We start from the raw sequence: 22,987 nt of genomic DNA, 5'->3' as shown, positions 1-22,987 counted from the left end.
TCTACACATACTATGGCGTGGTCCTAAGTCACACGATGTGTGATACGCAGATAAAAGAACTCACATCAGGATATAATTAAGGAAATGTAAGTGAGATACACTTCTCACTAGGAGAGGCCCATCCCCTCAGAGGAGCAACACAGTGCTTGTGACAACAAACCTTATGTAGCGGAAATATTGGGAAACTGTGCCCTACAGGTCTACTACACATCACTGTGCAATTCAGGGTCCCATGTATGGGTACTGCAAGTCATCTTGCTGTGCTGCATTGTATCATTTTGAAAGTGCAGGGATGTGTCATATTTACCAAAATGCAACACATCCCTGTACTGTTCTCAGCAATGGTGCACAAACTGCTGCCTAGCATCAACACAGGCACCTTAGCACCATGGTGTAAGTGTGCCTGTGTAGCATGAGTGATTGACAATGAGCTGGAAGGGACACTTACCTGTACATGAACAATCCTGAATGCTGTCTTTCACTTTCAATGTGTGCAGCAGATCATTCCTATTCCTTGCACGATTTCAGTGCCACCCCTGAGTAGTTGTACGAATCAGATGCATTTGCAGACATTTAAATCTGGAACTGTGTCACATACCGAAGGATTCCATGGGTGTTGTGTGGGGACACCCACAGAAACACCCATGGAACTCACATTTTATGCAGTGTAATGCGAGAAAGGGGTACACATCTACAGGGCAATGAAAGGCTATACAAGTTGGGGTGGTGTGGCCGTGTAAATTAGAGGCCTGCACACTGTGCCACTGCACCATCAAATACATTGATACTCTAGTTGTGCAGTGTGCTCCTAGGGACTTGGAAATGAGGCGTTTACAATGCTCTTTTAGAAACCGTGATTCTGAACCTAATTACTCATGTCAACATCTCATTTAACAGATATCGTCATTAACGTAGCTCCACTTCATTGCAGAGGATGAATCCATACGTCCTGGCCAACTGACTGCCCTAGAATTCTCTGATGATATGTATGACTAGCTGAAAGCCTTATATCTAAATACTCCTGGGTGCAATTCAGACACCATCCCCGGTTGCAAGGAGGCCAGACAGCACTGCGGGAACTCCAGATAATCCACCCAACATACATCAAACATCAACTGCCAACCTACCCAGAGGCCTGGATTCCCAGGTCCCAAAACTTAAATTCCAACAAACTGCGATGGGAGTCCAGCGGGATCTGGCAGATATGGTGCGGATGGGGATGAAGACTGAGACAGGTACCCTAGAGGCAGTCCAGAGGTGCCGCAGTCTGAAGAAGGACAACCCAGTGTCCATACGAGGCACCTACTCGCTGCTTCCTGGCCTCGAGCAGTCCCTGGCTGACATCGTTGGTGTCATGAGGCAGAAGCATGAGCAAATGCCCTGCCAAAAGTGCCACCAGAGAGTTTGCCAACAGGCTGGGGGCAATACAAAATATTTTGGAGTACATGGAACTGAAGCAGGACTCCCTCATTGCCACCTTGTGAACCTTTCAACATGATGTTGCTGCAGTGTTCCAGAGCCTGCAGGTCATCCTTGCTGCTTTGCTGCCTCGTGTTCTGCCACAGATGAGAGCTGATGTGGACACCGGATCCACATATTTAGCCCCTGATGGTTGTGTGCCTCCCTCGACTTCAGCACCTATAACAACCCTGTCACAGGAGGCACCACATACATCAGAGGATAAAGATTAAGAAGCAACATGTTTGACTCGGTAATCTGCCCAGTAGCACTTATCTGTGGCACATGGCCCCTTTCTTCTTTGTTCCGTGCTAAAGATCATGACAGTTTAAAAACAACACCCTCAATTGGAATCTCCCACTGTTGACCTCTCACATATGTGGACTGTTATTGTGGCAAAACTTCCCCAATGACAATGTGGTTCTCCTGCGCACTAAAGAACTCCTCTCCTACACGTCACATGACGTGTTATCTCCCATGGACTCTGTTTGGACATGCACTGGCTGTACACATCTTTTGGGGTTGTTTTCATATGAACTGTTCCTGTGAACCTCCCAAACATTTGCACATGTAAATAAAAGTACAACCTATGTGTTGTATGTGTGTTTGAGTCAGGACTAATTTGCTAAGTTGAACATGGTGCATTGTGTAAGGTAGATACATGGACTATGTACCAAAGGGATATGCTTGGATTGCAGTCCAAGACAAAAGCCACACATACTGAGGGAACATACTTGATGAATATGATAAATAACGTTGATAAACAAACAGTTTCTGCAGCTCAAAGTGATGCAATGCAACAGGTATTGTGCAGTCATCGTGACAGCTGATGTAATTCACACCATGCCTGGCTGGTCTAAGCAAGGATAGTAGTAACAATTCAACAGTGATGTGACAACTAAATGATGCAAGCTTAAGTCTGTGAGGGGCAGGCATAAGTGTGTGGGTAACAAATCCAGGATTTGGGTAAGTGCAACAACTACATTTCACCAATGCATTTCCGATGAATTACCACCATCGAGAAAATTCACATGATTATCTGTTTTGAGATGTGTATCAATTCAATCCAGTTTGGCACATACACTACTCTATGCTGTTTCTAGATGACTGATGGAATCCCATTGCCAGCCTGACACTTACTTGCCCATAGGCATAACACCTTCTCACACGTTTCAAAATACTGCTCGCAAAGCAAAAGGCATGTACCTAACACAACCTGTGCAGACATGCGAAATCCTACACAGTAAATCATGATGGAGACCATAATGTAGGAAACAACAAATGTAATAAGACTAAGAATATTTAACTAAGACTACCTAAACTACCTAACTATCCTAACCTAACCTACACTACCTTATTTTAATTTCTATCTACAACTAACTTAACTTATCCTATACATTTAACGTCACATAACAAACATCAACCTGCCACCCCCTTAAAACAGAAACTAACTACATATCTACATCTAAACAAAAAAATTTTTTTTTGTATTTTACCAAATCTAAAAACGTTTTTTATTTGTTTAAGAACATAGACCGAAAACATCACCCCCAATACCACCCAATAAACTATGAACCCCAGAAAAAGAGCCCACCCCTAAACAAAAATGACTATGAGCTACAAATAACCTACAAATAACCAACACTAAACTACATAACACTATCTAAAAACCCCAACAATAATAAAACTATATACAAGGGGACAAGAGGTAAATGTCCATTTGGGGCATCCTGATCCTTATCTAGTCACAGCTGCCTTGATGCCCTGGAGCATGCTGAGCACCTGATCATGTTTATGCTCCAGGCTGGACAATCTCCACTTCATGTCTGCAACTTCCTTTCTGATGTCCGGTTCAAAATCTGCCCAAAGAACATATGGTGGGGGCTGTGCTGTGGATGGGGCAACCATTGGGGTGGTTCAGGACCCCAATGCTCTCTCCCACTCATACTGTTTTCCCATGCTCCTGAATGCCTTGAATACCTGACGGATGTGCCAATAGCATTCAGCCCTCTTCTCAAACTACTGCTTCTGGGATGGGCTCATGTTTCCTGAGTAAACAGAAGGAATGCGTCATACAAAGATTTATAAGCAAATGAACATCAAACATGTCATGTAAATACAATCTTCAGTCATCAAATGATGCACATCACATTTCACAAGAACATCTGAAAGGGCAACGTGAACATGCATCTGCCCACTATCCATCATCTCCATATCGATTGTGGTCAAGGTACCAAGGCTAAGCTAATGTTACACAATACCAATTCCCATTCTTGGGACACCTTTGAATTACTGTGTCATTATTGACTATGGTTATGAAAAATGCTGTCTTGTGAGCATTGAATGGCACACTCATAATGTTGCATTGCTAATCAATATCTCTTCTGCATACTCCATTTCCCTTGGATCCATTGGCATTTGCCAAAGCATTTCTGACCAAGGACTGTAAATTAGATGTGTGCCTGATATGGCAAGGACACATGTCTGGACATATTGCTACGTGGAAGCTACGTGTGCCAGGGATCATATGTGAGACTGAAGGGTTGATAGCCCACTCATATCACACAGATATGCATGTAGCTACTCCCACATCCACTCATGTCAGTACATGGTGGGCTGTGCCATGTTTCCTAGCATACTCCCTGAGTAACTGGATGTGTCCACTATAGAGTCCATTGCCTGTACATATGTGTCCAAAGTTCATGTCACGTTGCAGACAAAAGCCCTCTGCACAGACATTTTATAGTTGGGGGCATACATGTCCTACCTCTCATCTGCACAGGTATCTTGGAACAGCAATGGCAAATGTTCATTATATGGACCTCTTAGCATTACATCCTGTAGCCCAACAGGGCCATCACTATCTGGAGCTGGGTTTGGTATTGGCATGTCATATGACTGTTGTACGGACATCCCTCTGGTATAACACACATTTCCAGATCTTAGAAGATGACAGGGGATAGCAATGTTGATACATACAACATAGAGTATGGGGCATCACACCACATGAGTTGTCAATTCAACTGCTAATCCACATATGGTATGTTGATCACTGTCCTGCTAATCTTCGGGGCCTAGTCACATGGTCCTCAGTCCTGGAAGTACAAGATTTATTTAAATTTTCCTCTGGCACACACATAAGGAACATGTTCTGTGAACCATATATTGCTACCCTGCATAGATGTGTAAGACGCAGACCTTCTGTCACATGTTCTTACTGTCACCACTGTGTTTTGACTCATACAATATGTGTGGGCTAGCCAAATACATCAGATATACATTGCACCGTGAGTAATAACAGCCTATCTGTGCATATGATAAGATTTCCTCAGGTATACAGTGCCCTGCAATGTTCAGTTATGATTCCACTTCCACATATGTTCAAAGATCCTAGCAATGTGGTCATTGCTCTTCAGTCATACCAGCAAATGTGTGGGCCCTCAGTGATAGCAGTCGGAACCTCTTTGACATTGGTTATATCAAAAGGCACATCCTGGACCCAACCTCTGCCTTACTGTCCGTAAACATGTATAGCATACTCCTGCCTCACTCTCGTCATGACATATACATGATTATGCAACATACAACAGCAGTTAGACATTCTTGTCCCCTCATTTAACAGACATCATTAGATTACATTGCTGCAAACTCAAATACAACAGAAATACCTGTTTTGTCCAACCCCAAACCAATACATTTTATTTTCATGGACAGACATGTGATTGACATGCCCATGTGTGATACATTCCACATGTTATTCCACATGTTATTACTATGTACGGAGTCACATACATCATGCCTCATCTACATGAGACATAATCCACTGACATGTATCCAATTTGGTTTGCTAGTGCTAACGGACATAGCTCATGGTGGCACAGGTTGACATATTCCCTGGCAGCAGACCATGTATTGAAAATGTGCACACTTCCTCAGGCTGCCCACAGCATATCAGGTGACGTGTGCCTTGTGGTGCCTCACAGGAAAGTGTCCAACAGGTATGCTAGGGACACTGCTCAGTATGGGCGCATTACACCCACTATGAGGAAACCTTTGTTTCGTGCTTTGTCTCTGAAATTACTTTTTTGGGGTGTCTTGGCATTTTGGCCCTGATATAAGTCAATCACTGACACAATGGGCCACAGTTACCATCCAAAGTATCACCCTGTACCACCACTGCAGCATGTCTGGTGGGTTTATGTGGCACAGTGTGCCTGGCCATGAGCACAAGGCTGGTGATGCATTAGTTATACCTCACCTCCGGGGTACTGTCACAGTGGCTCAATGTGAAAGATATACCTTACTCATCCACGTTAATCAGCTTCCTATGTGTGCTGTTTCCTACTACATTAGACAAAGGTTAACACCATTAATGACTGTGTATGGGCAGGAAGGTGTTCCTGCATATGTACAATTGTCCCTGGCCACCACGTGCCCTTGCACCATGACACAAGAGTGACTGCATTTGTGCTCATCATCAAATTGTGGGTTAGCACAGGGGACAGGAACGTGCCGTATGTCATAGTTACAACGCATTGGTGCACTTGTCAGGAATGTTGTATGGCACAGCAATACAACTTGCAGCCCTGCACAGTGTCCTCACATAGTAAAGAAGGCCCTATGGCCAGCAGACATCTGCTTGCAAATGCAATACAAGAATCACTCACGAAGATTGTATACTTACTGACAGCTCCACCGACCTCTATTCTGAGGTAGTCCAGGAGGTCAGATTCCCTTGAGAGATGTCTGCCCATTAATGTTTAATTTGGTGGGTCGTCCACTCCACCTCGAAGATCCACTGCATGTGGAAGCGGACCATGCCACACTGCAGCTTGCGTGCCTCTGTCCTGTCCCCCAGGATCATGCACCCAACCATGGCCACCATATTTGGCAAGTAGTGGATAACCCACAATATAAAGCCCTTCAACTCTTCTGCAATCATGCCACGGGCCCTTCCGTTTACCATGACATGTCCTAACCCAAACCCACAATAAACCTAATATGAAACCCCTAAACTACAACCAACTACCTCAACAGACTATACTACCCCAAGGACGAACACCCTATAATGCACACTTCATGACAACACAATATACAAATAGACAGGACTAAACAAATGTCAGGGACACAACAGAGACAGCAGACAGCACAAAAGACTCCTGATGCACCATCCCTCAACAGAACTCAAGCACAACACAACCTCTCTCAAGCAGCGACACAAAGACTATGAGCGTAAGAGAAAGTAACAGTAACTTTACAGTTCCTGGCTTTTATCATGGTTGATACACTGCATCACTTCCTGGGCTGAGTCGGCACGCCAATGAATCTTTTTTTTTACACTTCACACCAATGCGTGGATTTTTGAGGATGCATGACAAAACACCATGAGGAAGTTCCAACAAGTCACATGTTATGCGTCATTTTTTGGCATGTGCAATGGCTGGAAAAACACACATTAGAACAAGGCATCTATTTTTTGACGCAATTAATTGATTTATGTGTATATGTGTATAGTGTCATGTGGAATTCAATGTTTAAAGTCATATGGATTGTTGGGTTGCCTGTAAAAAGCTCTGTTTCATACTACCCTCACATTCCATGAGTTCACTGGATGTTTTCAATTTGTACAAGGGTGGCAGTTCCCGCATTTCAAGGATCATAATACGCATAGGACACATTTCATGTTTAGTTTACACTACACCTTCGAAAGGTTGTCTCATGTGCCAACTATGTGTTAGCACCTGAGTCCATTGCTTAGTCTCCCCCCAGTGATGCCATTGATCTGCCCTGGCATGTGGCCAACGCACCCACATCTAGGTCAGCACCGGAATCTGGCAATACGTACTGTGTCCCAAAGTGCAAACATCAGGCTGTCAGGCAATTATGAGGGGTGGGTTACATTCTCTGATGCAGGCAAGTGTTCTGATAGCTACTACATACATGTGAAGGGGTATGTGAATAGTACAATTTGCTCACATACCTCCCCCATCCAGAGGCCTCCCATCAAGGGACATACTGTCAGTTTGCCTCCGGAGATTGTCTTTGCACCTGGCACTACAAATGACATATAGCCAACAGTCAAAATGTTCCTGCCCTATTATCTACTAGGGGCTCATAGGTATTTTGATTCAGCCTTGCCCTATTATCTACCAGGGGCCTATGGGAGTCTGTCATTGCCCATTGTACTTGTACCAATTCAGCATGTATACCTTTGTTTCAGAGGAGTGGCCCTGGGCCTGTTTGGCAGACCCAAAGTACAGCCAGGCTCAGTCACCACCATTTCAGACAGTGAAATTTGGTTGTATATGGAGACAGGATGACTTTATCACACTGTGTCCTGGCAGGTAATTTGGCTGCACACTGGTTGTGATGCTATGTGCAATCTTACAAAGCTACACTTTTTCTTCTTATCACGCTCTTCTGATATTGTGTGGGTCATTCATGCATGTACTGCACACATGACAAGTAGTTGTTACCTCAGCAATGTTGCTGCTCTTGATGTCACATTTTGTGCTTGCTCACTATTTTCCCCATACTTATCGTCCAGTTCTTCCTACTCCTCATTGTCATTGGGCCATGAGAGACCCCGCACATGTGGTTTGCAAAATGCAACATATTAGTATTGGTTTACTTGCTAATGTTGGGGAGTAGGGATTTTGTCCCATACATATTCAGACTCCTGAAGTATTACTTGTATACTCAGGAAGTGCCCTCCATACTGTCGCCAGTCCTGTTCAGGACATTATTGAGACTCAGCTGGGCTTCCATGTGGGTATGTTTGTAAGGAGTTGTCACCTGTAGCTACCTACTATGGGGATCATTATGACCCCGGCGGTTGGCGATAATGTGGTGGTAAGTACCGCCAACAGGCTGGCGGTACTTACTGCCACATTATGACATTGGTGGGATGGCTGAAGCCAACCCGCAAATGTACCACTCCAACCGCCACGGCGGTAATAGCCGCCAGGCTGGAGATATTCATCTCCAGCCCGGCGGCTGCCATTGTTCCACCTGCGGGATTATGACCCCGCCATGGTTTTTGTGGCGTTCGTAACGTCAGGAAAACCATGGTGGTAGGCCATATCAGTGACAGAGAATTCCTTCCCTGTCACTGATAGAGGTCTCCCCCGACTCTTCCAGTTGCCCCCACCCCCATACCTCTCCAGTTACCCCATGCCCCACTACATCCACGTCCCTCCCTACACACACACATGCATGCTCACATTCATCCACACATACATACACACATGCATACATCCAATCACACACACATCCGTACACACTTCCAAACATACACGCAGACATGCATTCACATTTCACAACATACACGCACTCACACTTCCATACATGCACCAGGCATTCAACACTCAACACACACCCACATTCACGCACACACATACATTCACACCCACACACACACACAACACCCACCACCCCACTCCCCTGTCGGAGACCCGACTTTCCTGGATCCAGGGGGTCTTCCAGCAGGAGATGGGACGGGGTGCTGCTACCACCAGCGGTGCCCACCAGCAGAACACTGCCAGGCGTATTATTTTTCATAATATGGCTTGGGGCGGTCTACTGGCATGGCACAGGTGGTGGGAGCAGCACCACCTTAGCGCCATCCACCGGCATGGCCACAGCCGGATTTCTGCCATTCTTGTGGCGGAAATATGTCTGTGGTCATAATATGGTGGATGGCTGGTAGCTGCGGCGACGGTCTTTTGGCGGCTGTCGCCGTGGCGGTAGGCGTTTTTTACCGCCAAAGTTAAAATGAGGGTCTATATCCTTTGTCAGCCACACAGAGAGTAGGGATGAACTGGGGGAATAGTTATAACAGCTAATGGTTCCACATACATATGCAAGTCATTCTTTGTCCTGATGTACTCAGACCTATTGCCAACAGTATGACATGTGCAAGACATTGATTGGCATACATGCCAGATGATCACTGTGCTACACCTACTGGTGTTGTGTTGGCTCTCATTGTACCAATGAGACTGCTGGATTCAGGTGGCAGCACCACTGGATTGTGGAGAACTGATCCCTCACAGTGTGAAAACTGGTGGCCTAACCATTCCGGCCAGCTAGTACTACCTCACAAGTTCCCAAGAGTAAAGGTAATTTGTGACAGCTGTGCATGTGACATTCTGATTTCTCAGGGAAATCGTGTTGGAACAGATCTCACCCTTTTCTCTCAGTTACATTTGTCTCACACCTGCAAAGACAAACATTAGCCGGACTTGGTTCAATTTATTTGATTGAATCAGATGCTTTAGAGATAAGAAGGCATGTACTGCAATGATTAGGCTAATGAAACATGCTAATAGCAGAGCAGTGCGGAAAAAGTGAAACATAGGGAAATTCCCACCATAGTGTCACAATGCCAAGTATATGATTTTCTATCTACTCCACTAAGGTACTATATTTGAGCGCAGCAGTGTTAGCCCTAATCCGCCCTTCAGGACGCCTGGGAAGACACCATCCCCCATACCCTAATGTGGTAGTAGTGAAGAGGGCTATTGGTCTACCGAGAGACCTCGCCCATATAGGCAGAAAAGACATCAAGTCTCAGCAGACAGCTGCAATGAAGCTACAGCATGCGCTGGCAGATTCTGTCTGGAACTTTCCTCTAACATAAGAGGGAAGAGAAATGTGTTATCATAAAACAGCTGGTGTTCTAACAAAACTGCCTTTATGTAAGAACACGTATGTTTCCATGAAGTGGCAGGGAATGTTATGTTCTACTTTGTACCGACAACAAGATAGCCTCTAGCCTTGATCAAGCACAGAGTGAAGATGTCATGCTAAGAAATTAAAATTAAATCCTAGGCAGAGCAAACAACAGATAAAGAAATAAAAACATCACCACAAAATTAGGCATCTTGTAAAATAATAAAATGAATTAAAATGAATTACTAATATGCTAAAAGACACAAGCTGCAGGACTATGGCTAAAATAACGTGCCATTAAAATTATGATAAAATAACTTCACGACAGAGGTATACTGTCCTGTGTGACACACTTACTATTTGTCATACATGTGAGTGCAAAATATGTGGATGTTTTGTTTTGTCACCAGTGTTATGAATCTTTGACCCATTGAATTAAACATCACAAACTGATCCACTGTTGCAGTTCCTAACTACTACTTTCAGACCTTAGCATACAGTGTTGCCTTGATGCATCACGTAGTGCTTCATATCTATCTGTTTTCCTATTGTGCCAACAGTTCATTTGTGAATATGTCTGTTTTGCGTGAAACATGTTTGTTTAACAGGTAATGCACACATTACAGTCCATCCTTTTCAGAGATCAGTGCATTGTGGGGGTCATTCTGACCCTGGCGGCCACCGACCACGGGAGCACCGCCAACAGGCTGGCGGTGCTCCCACGAGCATTCTGACCGCGGCGGTTCAGCCGCGGTCAGAAGCGGAAAGTCGGCGGTCTCCCGCCGACTTCCCGCTGCTCGGGGGAATCCTCCATGGCGGCGGAGCGCGCTCCGCCGCCATGGGGATTCTGACACCCCCTACCGCCATCCTGTTCCTGGCGGGTCTCCCGCCAGGAACAGGATGGCGGTAGGGGGTGCCGCGGTGCCCCTGGGGGCCCCTGCAGTGCCCATGCCCATGGCATGGGCACTGCAGGGGCCCCCGTAAGAGGGCCCCACTGTGTATTTCAGTGTCTGCAATGCAGACACTGAAATACGCGACGGGTGCAAACTGCACCCGTCGCACCCCTGCAACTACGCCGGCTCAATTCTGAGCCGGCGTCCTCGTTGCAGGGGCATTTCCTCTGGGCCGGCGGGCGCTCTTTTGGAGAGCGCCCGCCGGCCCAGAGGAAATGTCTGAATGGCCGCCGCGGTCTTTTGACCGCGGTGCGGTCATTTGGCGGCTCTCTCCAGGCGGGCGGCTCCTGCCGCCCGCCGGGCTCAGAATGAGCCCCTGTATCTAGTACATAGAGGGTGATGACAGTGTTCACACTTGATTGACTGCCATTGTGGCCTACTTATGGTTTCCTGGATGTGGGTGTGTTCTGTTAAGTGGAACTGTGACAAACACTCCCAGGCATATGTTAGATTGAATCATTTAATCACATGTTTGCCAGACATGCCTTCAGTCACAAGTGCTTAACTAAAGAAGTTCTACAAGATGTGTGCCCATTGCCATGCACCAGCAGCAGTGTTCTGGAGGTCAAGATGATGTGGTGGCTCATCCTCCTCCTTTTTTCTGGGTGCCTTCTGCTCTTCGTTGCAAGGGACATTTGTCCTCACACAAATGTTGTGCAGTATTACACATACTAAGACCATCTTGCAGACTAAGGGAGGTGAATACAGTAGTCTCCAACCTGAAACGTCCAGGCAGCTAAACCATTCTTTGAATAGTCCAAAGGAATGCTCCACGATGTTTTCCGCACGCCACCTTTCTGCCCCCCCCGTACTGTCACATAAATTGCTGTCTAGCACCAACGCAGGGTGCCTGCATTGTGGGAATTATTGTTTTTGTGCAGTAAGGGACACTTTCCTGCACAAAAACCATCACAAGAGCTGTTTCCCTCTTTCTATGTGTGCTGCTGAATGTGACACACATAGGAAGAAGAAGACGATACAGGGTGAGATGAAGATGTTTCTCCCTGTTGCATCACTCTTGCACCACTCCTGAGGTGGGGTTGGATTGTGATGCACTCCCAGACTTGTACATCTGGGACTGCATCAGATACTTTCGGCTTCCATGGGTCTTGCCTGGGTATACCCAATGGAACACCCATGGAATGCCCCTTTCACAAAATGTGATTCCCAAGGTGGCTTTGCGTTGCCTTGTATATGTGGACTGCAACACTGTGCCGCCACAGCATCTTAAAACTGTTGCTTCGGTGACACGGTGTGGCTCTAGGACCTGGTAAATGAGGCCCCTATTCCCTGATGTGTGAGCCATGACACATCTGATGGCCCCAGTGTGTTGCTAGTGACCACCCCCAGTATATATGGTACAATTCCCTTGCACACAGGGATGTTGAGCATATTTTGTGGCTGTCATGCATGGTTGTGTGCCTTTCCATCATGCAATGTGTGCAAAACTGACTTGAGATGTCTTCATCTGTATGTGAGGGTGATTTGCATTAGATATGTGCACTGGAGCATGGTGCATGTATCCCATTTCTATTTGCTATTGTGTCAGTTAGGTACTTGCTGTTTTCTTACCTACATGCAGGCCATTTCCATGTTGTCCATCTGGGAATCTCTGATTAACAATGGACTGCTGGAAGATGTAGGTGTCATGTACACTGCCCGAGTATTTAGCCAGCAGATTCAGGAACAAGCCACAATGGTCAACAATGGCCTGCATATTTATTAAGTGGGTGTGTTTCCGGTTCCTTTGTAAGTGTTCAGTTGCAGCAGGAAGGTGCAATGCAAACCATAGTAGAGATAACTGTTGCTGTGCCTTCAAGAACCTCACAGTACCCCCTGTATCCCATTGTGTCTCACAGGTGACAGTTAGATCATGTCATTTTCACAAAAAATGGGAATCATGGGTGAAGCAATTGTTGAGAGATGTAATAGTTACTGTCTGGGGAGGGTTGCTTATGACTTTGATGAGGATTCCTCTAGAAGAAAACCAGGTGAGTAAGTTTCCTTTCTCTTTCAGGGGATCTTCATCAATAATCATAAGCACTGAAAAAAATAGCAAGCACATCCCACAAACGAGCAGACATGAAATAAAAACAGCTTCAACAATCACCCGAAAACGATCCTTAAAGAAGCCTGCCCTTCTTAAGTATCCGCTCTGAAGGCAGTTGTGTCTATATCTAGCGGCCATACATATCTCTGAAATGGAAACATTATGAAGAAGGGCTATGGTAGCGGCCATTCCCCATATAGGATGTGTATTGTGCATTAGGCCTACCAAGTAGGGGTTTCTTTGCTACTGGTATGAAAGAATTATTCATGATTCAATCCATCAAGAAATAGGTTGTTTAGAAGAAGGCAAGCCTGTCTGTATTGGACCATAATTTATGAAAAGACGGTCTGTCTGTCATATCCTTGGTTTTGTCTAGATAACATTTCAGGACTCTTAACATCCAGAGAATGTAAAGATTTTTCCACTGATGTTGATGGATTAGGGAAAAAAGTGGGTAAGGAAATAGATTGGCTAACGTAGAAATCTTAGGAAGAAAACTGTAGTGTGTTCTCATACCTACTCTATTACTATGGAACAGTGTGTATGATTCAGTAGTGCATAAAGCATGAATCTTACTAGTTCTACGTGCAAAGGTAATATCAACTAGGAAAGCTGTTTTCCATGTCAGATGTTGTAAAGTGGCTTTGTTTATGGGTTCAAAGGAGGGTCCCATTAATTTGAAGAGAACAATGTTAAGCTCCCAAGGAGGAGAAATAGGTTTTTTTAAAAAGAGGTTTATGATGGAGACTTCCTACAGGCAGGTATAGCCGCAAGGTGAACTTTAATAGAAGAAAACTACAACCCAGACCTTGCTAGTTGAAGAAGATGTGGTATCAGTACATCTACTTGACAGGAGGAAGTATTGTGGCTGTGCTGCGTGCACTGAATGCACATTCCTTCTACTTAAAGGCAGATGATTTTCTTGTAAAAAGTTGCTTTGCTTCTTGTAGAATGTTCATACACTCTTGTGAAATACATAGACTGCAATATTGAAAGAATTAAGGAGTAATGCAGCTAAGTTCAGTGATGATAGGTTTGCAGAATCAGGCCCCCAAATGTATACAGGAGATAGGTTAAGAAGATCCGTGAACCACGACTGATGCGGTCATTCCAGTACAATTATTATCATACTGGTTTTGGACCTGTAAAATTTAGGCAGAACTATAGGAATGAGGGGAATTGGTGGAAATGGTAGAGAAATTTATTCGACCATTCCATCAAAAGAGCATTCCCCTTTGTCCCTGGCTGGTAATATCTGGAGGTGTAGTTTTGGCATTTTTTGTTTTCTATGCCAGCAAAAAGTCTATTTGAGGATATGTCCACTCTTGGAAAATTTCTTCTATGACTTTGTCATTTAGAATCCAGTCATAGTTTTCTTGGAAGGGTCGACTGAGGTTGTCAGCTTCCATGTTTTGAGCACCTGAGAGATGAACAGCTGTAGGTACTTACAATAAGCTATTCCCACATGGCTTGTGACGCTGGGGACCGAGGTCTTGAATGTGTCCCTTCCTGCTTGTTCAGGTAGTATATTGTTGTTGCATTGTCCTTCTAAATAAGCAGAGAAGTCGTTTTCATTGCCGGAAGAAAAGATTTTAAAGCCAGATGAACTACTCTCAACTCTAGTAGGTTGATGTGCTAGGTCTTCTATTTGTGTGACCATAGCTCCTGTGTCCTTAAATGGCCCGAGCGTGCTCCCATCCTTGTAGTGACACATCTGTGCCTAGAGTCTGAACTGGGAGATCCTGATGGAATGAGGTCCCTTTCATCATGTTTTTCTGTTTGGTCCACCATGGGAGTGACTGAATGGCTGATTGTGATAGAGACTATTTAATCTCCCAACTGCTCCACTGGCCCTTCAGACATTGCTATAAAGGTCTTATGTTAAGTCTGGCATGAAGAACTAGAAAATGCAAGAGGCCATCAATACCAACAGAGAATAAATCTGCTGAGCTGTTAAATACAGAGTTTGCAATAGAGTGCAACACTTCAATTGGATTGATAACTGATTCTCCTCCGAAGGATACACTTTTTTGGCCTGCATATCTATTATAACTCCCAGATAATGTATGTTTAGAATTGGGGAGGTTGTAGATTTTCTGAAGTTTTCTTGAAGACCTAACTGGGTTAGCGTGCAGGGACATATTTGAAAATGGTTCAGTGTTTCTTTTGAAGGTGTTCCTTTTTTTAGCCAGTCAACCAGGTAAGGGTAGATGAATATTTTTTGTTTTCTCATGTGCTGCGATGAAAGCCATACATTTAGCAAATGTACAGGGAGCTACTTCAGTCCAAAGGGGAGGACTTTGTATTTAAAATGCCCTGAGCCTACTGTGAACCTTAGAAACATTTGGTGCTTTTTATGATTGGAATCTGGAAATGGGCATCTTGACGATCTATTGCTCACATCCAGCCCCCTTGATGTAGTTGAGGGTAGATCTGGTGTAATGAGAGCCTTCTCATTTTTTTCTTAGGCACTTGTTCAGTACCCTGAGGTCAAAAAATAGGCCTGAATCCATATTTTAGTCCTTTTTTCTGAACCAAAAAGGAATATACTCGCAGGCCTTTCTGATATGAAGGAACCTCTTCCACTGCATTTTTCTGTAGTAAAATATTCACCTCTTTCTATAATAGATCTTGTTGATAAGACATTGCTTTGGTTGGAGGAAGAGATGGAGGAGGGCCTTGAAATGAAGAGAGTAGCCATTCTGAACAATATTCAAAACACATCTGTCTGCAGTTATCACCAGCCTTTCTTAAAAATGTGTTGCAATACTTCCTCCCACTGGAGTGACTGACAGATCTCAGATAAGATGTGACTCATTGTTTGGTAGGCACAGATTGCTGATTGTTCACCTCCTTTTCCTCTGGAGGATCTGCATTGATTATATGTGTTAGATCTGACAGCCTTAGGGTGGTCACCCCTAACTTTTACCTGCCTCCCTCCACTTTTTTTAAACTGTTTTTTCTGGTTTTAGGACTCTGCACACCTTAGCACTGTGCTAACCATTGCTAAAGTGCATATGCTCTCTCCCTTAAAACATGGTGACATTGGTTCATAGACAATTGGCATATTTAATCTACTTGTAAGTCCCCAGTAAAGTGCACTACATGTGCCCAGGGCCTGTAGATTAAATTCTACTAGTGGGCTTGCAGCACTGATTGTGCCACCCGCATAAGTAGCCCCTTAACCATACCTCAGGCCTGACTTTGCAAGGCCTGTGTGTGCAGTTTCACTGCAACTTCTACTTGACATTTAAACGTACTTGCCAAGCCTTAAACTCCCCTTTTTCTACATATAAGTCACCCCTAAGGTAGGCCCTAGGTAACCCATAGGGCAGGGTGCTATGAAGGTAAAAGGCAGGACATGTATCTGTGTAGTTTATATGTCCTGGTAGTGGAAAAGTCCTAAATTCATTTTACACTGCTGTGAGGCCTGCTCCTTTCATAGGTTAATATTAGAGGTACCCTCATATACTATTTGAGTGGTAGATTCTGATCTGAAAGGAGTAACAAGGTCATATTTAATATGGTCAGAATGGTAATACAAAATCCTGCTGACTGGTGAAGTTGGATTTAATATTACTGTTTAAGAAATGCCACTTTTAGAAAGTGAGAATTTCTCTCCACTTAAACCCTTCTGTGCCTTACAATCCACATCAGGCTGGGTTAGTTGACAGCTCCCTCATGCATTTCACTCAGACAACCCCAAACACAGGATGCTTAGTCACACCTGCACACATCTGCATACTGAATGGGTCTTCCTGGGGTGGGAGGGTAGAGGGCCTGACACTTACATGTTAAAGGACAGTGGCCTGTCCTCACACAATAGACTGACAAAGCCCCTACTGGGACCCTGGCAGACAGAATGGAACTGAAAGGGAACCTTGTGCACTTTTAAACCACTCTTTGAAATCTCCCCCACTTCACAGACACATTTGGGTATTTAAACTGGGCCTCTGATCCTACCAACTCAGACACCTCTAGACAAGATACCTACTGAGAAAGGAACCTGCTAAGAGAAGCTGCTTGGCTGCCTAAAGGACTCACCTGACTGCTTTGCTGTAAAGGACTGTTGCCTTGCTGTTGCCCCACTGCCTTGCAGCCCTATGGCTCTGCTGAGAAGTGCTCTCCAAAGGCTGGGATTGAGCTTGCCTCCTGTTTTCTGAAGTCTCAGGGCCACAAAGACTTCATCTCTGCAAAGAACTCCCTGTGAGGTGAAAATCGACAAACAGCCTGCACTGCGGTGGGAAAAACACTACACCAGAATTGCGACCGGAACTTCGACGCACTGGCCACTGGATCGATGCACTGCCGAACTGGAAGGACGCAGCCTGACTTCCTGAGAAGAGGAATCGACGCAGCGCCTGCCTTGCAACAGAACTTTCTCCGCATTTGCCCACTGGGTCGAGGCAGCTCCTGCGACTTCATCCTGCATGCCCAGGATTTCTCTGCATCATCCCTGGGGCATCCAAATACCAACTACCTAACAACCCGCAGAGCATCCAAGCCTGCGCATTTTCTAAAGTGATATTTCAACATGTACTCTTATCAAATCTTGATTGTTTTGACCTGCATTTAATCAGATGAATATTCTATATTTTTCTAAAACCTCTGGGGTGCATTTTTGTGGCGTTTATACTGTGTTATTGCATGATTTATTGCACAAATACTTTACACATTGCCTTGTCAGTTAAACCTGACTGCTCAGTGCCAAGCTACCAGAGGGTGGGCGCAGGATCATTTGGATTATGTTTGATTTACCTTGACTAGAGAGAGGGTCCTTGCTTGGACAGGGGGTAACCTGACTGCCAACCAAAGACCCTATTTCTAACAATATGTTTCTGCTGGTATTGCTGCTGGTGATGTGTGTGAGTGGCTTTAACCTTCTGAGGATAGTAGCACCTGTCATAAGGGCTGTACCTCTTTCTAAATTATTTTTTCCTTACCAGAATAGCAGATTTTTGGTTGTCCAATTCAGTCTTCATCCGTGACTTTTTGCCATCCGTGTGAGATCCAAACAATGTGTTTTCCTGAGAATAGCATTTTCAGGATTCTATTCTGTGCTCCCAGTTTTAGACCTGTTAGCCTAACCCATGAGAAAATACTAGAGCAAATACCAGCCTAAACGAAGAAAAGTTAGGTGGTGTGGCTCCCGCTGATGAAGCTGTACCAGAAAGCTCTAAATCCAGCATATCATGTTATAGAGAATATGAAAGAGAATATGTTTGGGAGTATTCAGAAAATAAAGTGGCCGGCCACCCTGGTTGAGGCACCTTTGACCATGTAGAAGATAGTTCCATGGATGGTGACAAGGATTTTGACTTAGATGTCACTTATGGAGGTTGTGGTGGGTTTGACGTTGATATTCAAAGTCTTGACTTCTGATAAAAGTGGCTTCAGCATAGTCTGAGATGATTTTGTTGTTGACTGAAGTGGCCTTGATGTCAATGGGAGTGGCCTTGATGTTGAGTGAGGTGGTGTTGGTGTTGATGTTGACGGAGGCAGTCTTGAATTCGACACTGGTAGATCTGATGTTGACGGAGGTGGTTTAAACATCGACAACTGCGGCCTTTCCATCACTGGAGGTGTTTTCATCGTTGTACTCGATGGTGACCATCAGGGTTCTTCACTGTTGAGTGTCTCAACCTGATGACGGTGAGCAAACAGGTATATGTCTAGTCTTGGACACTATGCACATTGATGTTATGCTTTTTGATGTCGAACAGGAGAGATGACTCTTCCTCTGATGTCTTTTCTCCTTGGATCTGCCTCTAGGGGAGTCATTGGAGTGGGAAGAAGAAACTCTAGTAGACGACTGACCTTCTCCATGGCCTCTAAAACATCTAACAATGTGTTCTTCATTCCTTTGCTGCACCAGCACGTCATCTAATTTTCTGCCTGTCCTTCAAAGTTCTTCTGGAGAAAGACTTACAATGAATAGAGGAATCAGGGACATGATTTTCTGGAAGACACAAAATAAGGACTTGAAAGCTTTCTAAAAGATTTTTTCCAAGAAGGCAGAGCTCAGTGAACCAGGATCGTGTTTCAAGGTGCGGAAAAAATGAACTTCCTAATTGTCACATGTGAGGCATGATAGAATAAAGAGGGTACTTTGAGTTTCCTAAAGGCACAGTGTGCCACTTTTCACCACAATGCTTTGAGTGCAGTCTATTAGTCTCATATTACCTTTCATATTCCTTTTTTCCTTTTAAAGGCATGTGAAAGATTTTCTGTGGTCACTTTTATATAGTAACATATTTCTATACAATTGGCATCTTTTTTTAAATGAACATTCTATGAAATCTGGTCATTTATTGCCTTTCTTAGGCTGCAAACATGTATGTAAGGTACTATGGTACAAATGTTGCTATAGATATATGTATAATTTTAAAAATGCTCTGAGATCCCCGCACATGGGCAGTACCATTCAGTGCTTGTGACTATTGATGAGGATCCCCCAGAAGTGAACTGTATGTTAAACCTAAACTTGAGTGATGCTTGAGCTATGAAAAAGTTAAAGAGGCTAACCCAAACCCCCCTTATGTGTAATCATTTTCTTATTACTTAATTTGTAATAATGTCAAGAAGTGTGTAGGACAGCTAAAGCCATCCTTAGGTCAGACACATAAACAGTAATGGCCAAAGCAAGTAGTACAATTTAATTCATCAACCTGCTGAAGCAAGGAAAGCAAGTAACAGAAAACACAATTTCCAAACCTAAATAAATAAATGGAACAAATAATGTAAATGCCACAGAACACAAGGAGAAGTATCATTTATTTCCTGAAGTTATGTCTAAACTCCATTCCTGGTTTCCAGAACTCAGTGGTGGGCGATGAACTTTCAGATAACTTAAGTGTAAACTGCTGAATTTTGAAGTGAAGTGAAGTGAGTGAGCTACTTAAATCACACAATTTATAACTGGCTAAAATGCTCTGTCACAAATGTGACGGATATCCTGTCCACCGTACTACAATTCCATTATATCCTATGGAAATTGTAACATGGCTGATGGAATAACCGTCACATTTGTGACAGAGTAACTTGTCCGCCAAGATCTAAAGCAGGCCCTTTGTCAGCACACAGAAACAATGCAAAATTACTACGAGCAAGAGTTTGCATGTACCTCTCAATTTAATGATCAAATGTACACAAAAGCCTCACCTCAGATGCATACTGCACTCCATCCACAGTGTGCTCAGATCCACAATCATCTGTAAGCCCCCAGTGAAAGTGAACCTGCTTCAGTCTGTAACTTTCACTGAGTGGTCCGCCTGATAATACTGCAAACGTTTAAGAAACAAAAGTAAACAAATCAAGATCTAAGCATGTAAAATGATACAGGATAGCGCAAGGCATGACTTTTTAGTTAACAATATCATGAAAAATACCTTGTGTGGGATCAGTAAATCATAACCTTGTTCTGATCTGTGATAAACTATGGAAGAAATAGACACTATGAAGTTTAGGTTATTTGCATTCAATGTCTTGATTTGTGTCAGGCGTCTACACATCTATAGAGGTAAATGCACAAAATGATACCAATAAACGAGTTCAGAACGACATTCTAAAAGGGGTTGAGTACTTACATGTAATATAGGTCGTAGCAGAGTCACCTTGTCAGAATGGGCATTCTGCATTGTTTGCTTTTTTCCTGGACCTTATCTTTAAAAGTATTACTGATATGAGATACTGCTATTCAGTGAAATGGTTAATGTGCACTGGCCTTTAAACAGAACCGTAAAATTAGTTTCACACAATTGGTATATTTAACTCTACTGTAAGGCCCTTGCATATGGGTGCATAGATTGCACCAGTGGTATGGAAAGTGAACTTCAGTGGGTATTTATGCCACCTACACAACTTCCAACACATATGGCTGCCAGAAGCACTACTGTTCTGGAGTTGGGCTTCAATATAAAATCACTGCAGTGACCCATGGTAAGGAAATTATCTTTCCCATGTACGAAAACATAATTTATGTACTAATTCGCCACTCAAAAGTTCCTTGTAAGCCCCCCATGAAAAGGTGGCACTGACATATTAGGGCTAGTGTGCCCTCACAGTGAATAAATATTAGAAATCCGTTAATTCTGTGTAGATTAGCTAATTTCCTCAAGAACAGGCATAGGTAAAAATTACACCCTTAATTTCTATATTTGGGAAAATACTAGCAAGATGATTGTTGTCTTCCACTTTTACGGTTCAAGCAGTTAAACCTATTTTTATAAAAATATAATTTCTGCTGCCTGCGCCAAACTGGTTTTGTCACTCACCTCTCTTTCAGAGGGCAATACACTTTCCTGGCTAAAGCTACCACCATGCTCTTCAGAGGACGTTAGCCTGGTATCTGGACCCAGGAAGGCAAGGGTGTTGCCAGCAATTGGCAACTTAAGAGGAATAAGCCATCTTGGATGGTTATATGAATAGTTGGTAGAACAAAGAACAGATTTTACACTCCCTGTTTTGATTTCAACATGCTGAATGAGGCATACAGGATCTGCTCTGATTCATTCTCAGGGCCCTCCAAGACTCTCTGGCTCCAGCCTGGGGATGACAGTGGTGAGTGTCACTGCTTCTGACAGAGGTGGAGACCTCATCCAAATAAAGGAGTGATTTAGGGAGAACCAGAGACCATTCTAACGCAATAAGCATTTTTATATTAAAGCTTCTGGGATTTTTTTACTGTGAAGCAAAGAGGAACTGCTGTAAAATAATTTGGTAAGAGGGCAAAAAATAAGCCAGAAATTGGCAGTAAAATTCACCTATCACTGGCTAGTGCACAGAGTTAGACTGGCACTTCACAACCACTTCCTCAGAACATTCCTGGACCTGGAAAGAGTATATCTGAAGAAAAAGTCCCTGGTAGAAGAATGAAGATTGAAGGACTCCTGACTTTTGATATCACCTAGGAATTTAAAGTCTTCTTTAAGTTTCAGGTGCCTGACCTTCTGCTCGAATGCTCTAGGGACACATAAAAAGCAAAATATTCCAGACGCGAAGATGGCCTCGCTCACCACATGGGACTGGACCCTGTAGGTTCTGTGGCTGAAGACCAACTTGTGCTTAAAAGCCGACTTTGAGGGCTTGAGGGCTGCAGGGGTGACCAGGAGGTTCTTGTCCAGTAGGTGCATGATGGTGGGACCTGGTCACTTTTTCCACCTCTCAAGGAACATGGCAAGTAGGGCAGGGATGGTGCACCCAAAGTGGCGAAGAAAGCAGGTTTGTCTAGCTCGGTTGCTTTTGCTGTGCTGAAAATGGATTTTGTGACCCATCATGGTAAAGATAATTGGCCTCCTGGAACTCTGCCCAGCTACAGCTTCCAGTCATGCCCCACAGGAAGAATTTGAGCAACAAAAAAAGTGATTCTGTCTGAAGGAAAAACCTTGAACTAAGGCAAAGTGGCAGATAATTTCCAGCATTGAAGTGATGAAGGCAGCTACAACATTCAGCGTTTTCCCACTGAGGGCTTTGGGTGCCACAACCAATTACTTCAGCAGGAATTCAAAAATAGCATACCTGACTTTGAGGGACACTTGCTGGTTCCAGACTTGGAACCTGTCCTGCTGGAGGAGCCTGACTTCCAAAGGTAGACCAAGTCAGAAGGTAAAAACACTGACAAGGACAGCTACTTGGTGGATCCAACCTCCATTCTAACTTGGATGGTCTAAAATCACACCAGGTCCTGGTCATCTATGAAATGACTCACTGGTACTTTATTTTTTCAAGGCAACTTTTGTCTTAATACTGTTTCAATTTATATCTCTGGTTCCCTTTATCTGATTTTGTTTTTTTGGGGTCTTCTTCTACATGATTTTGTCTCTATTTTTTCCAAACATTTGCGCTGAAATATTAT

At 44.0% G+C, this 22,987-nt stretch overlaps 2 protein-coding genes across 2 annotated transcripts in view; one reads left to right on the top strand and one right to left on the bottom strand.

The window, feature by feature from the left end:
- Positions 1 to 22,987, top strand: part of RBIS (ribosomal biogenesis factor) — a 548,657-nt gene that overhangs the window by 43,625 nt on the left and 482,045 nt on the right. The window lies entirely within an intron of this gene.
- The window catches only part of LOC138282635 (carbonic anhydrase 13-like), a 510,143-nt gene that overhangs the window by 289,002 nt on the left and 198,154 nt on the right, over positions 1 to 22,987 (bottom strand). Inside the window, exon 3 of the mRNA XM_069220428.1 lies at positions 20,296 to 20,414. Coding sequence (XP_069076529.1) covers positions 20,296 to 20,414 — 119 coding nt within the window. The remainder of the gene's footprint in view (positions 1 to 20,295; positions 20,415 to 22,987) is intronic.

This window comes from Pleurodeles waltl, chromosome 2_2 (assembly GCF_031143425.1).
Source record: "Pleurodeles waltl isolate 20211129_DDA chromosome 2_2, aPleWal1.hap1.20221129, whole genome shotgun sequence".
In the NCBI taxonomy this organism is placed as follows: Eukaryota; Metazoa; Chordata; class Amphibia; order Caudata; family Salamandridae; genus Pleurodeles; species Pleurodeles waltl.
Note: the sequence above shows the minus strand (reverse complement) of the source record. Positions and strands in the feature narration are given on the sequence as shown.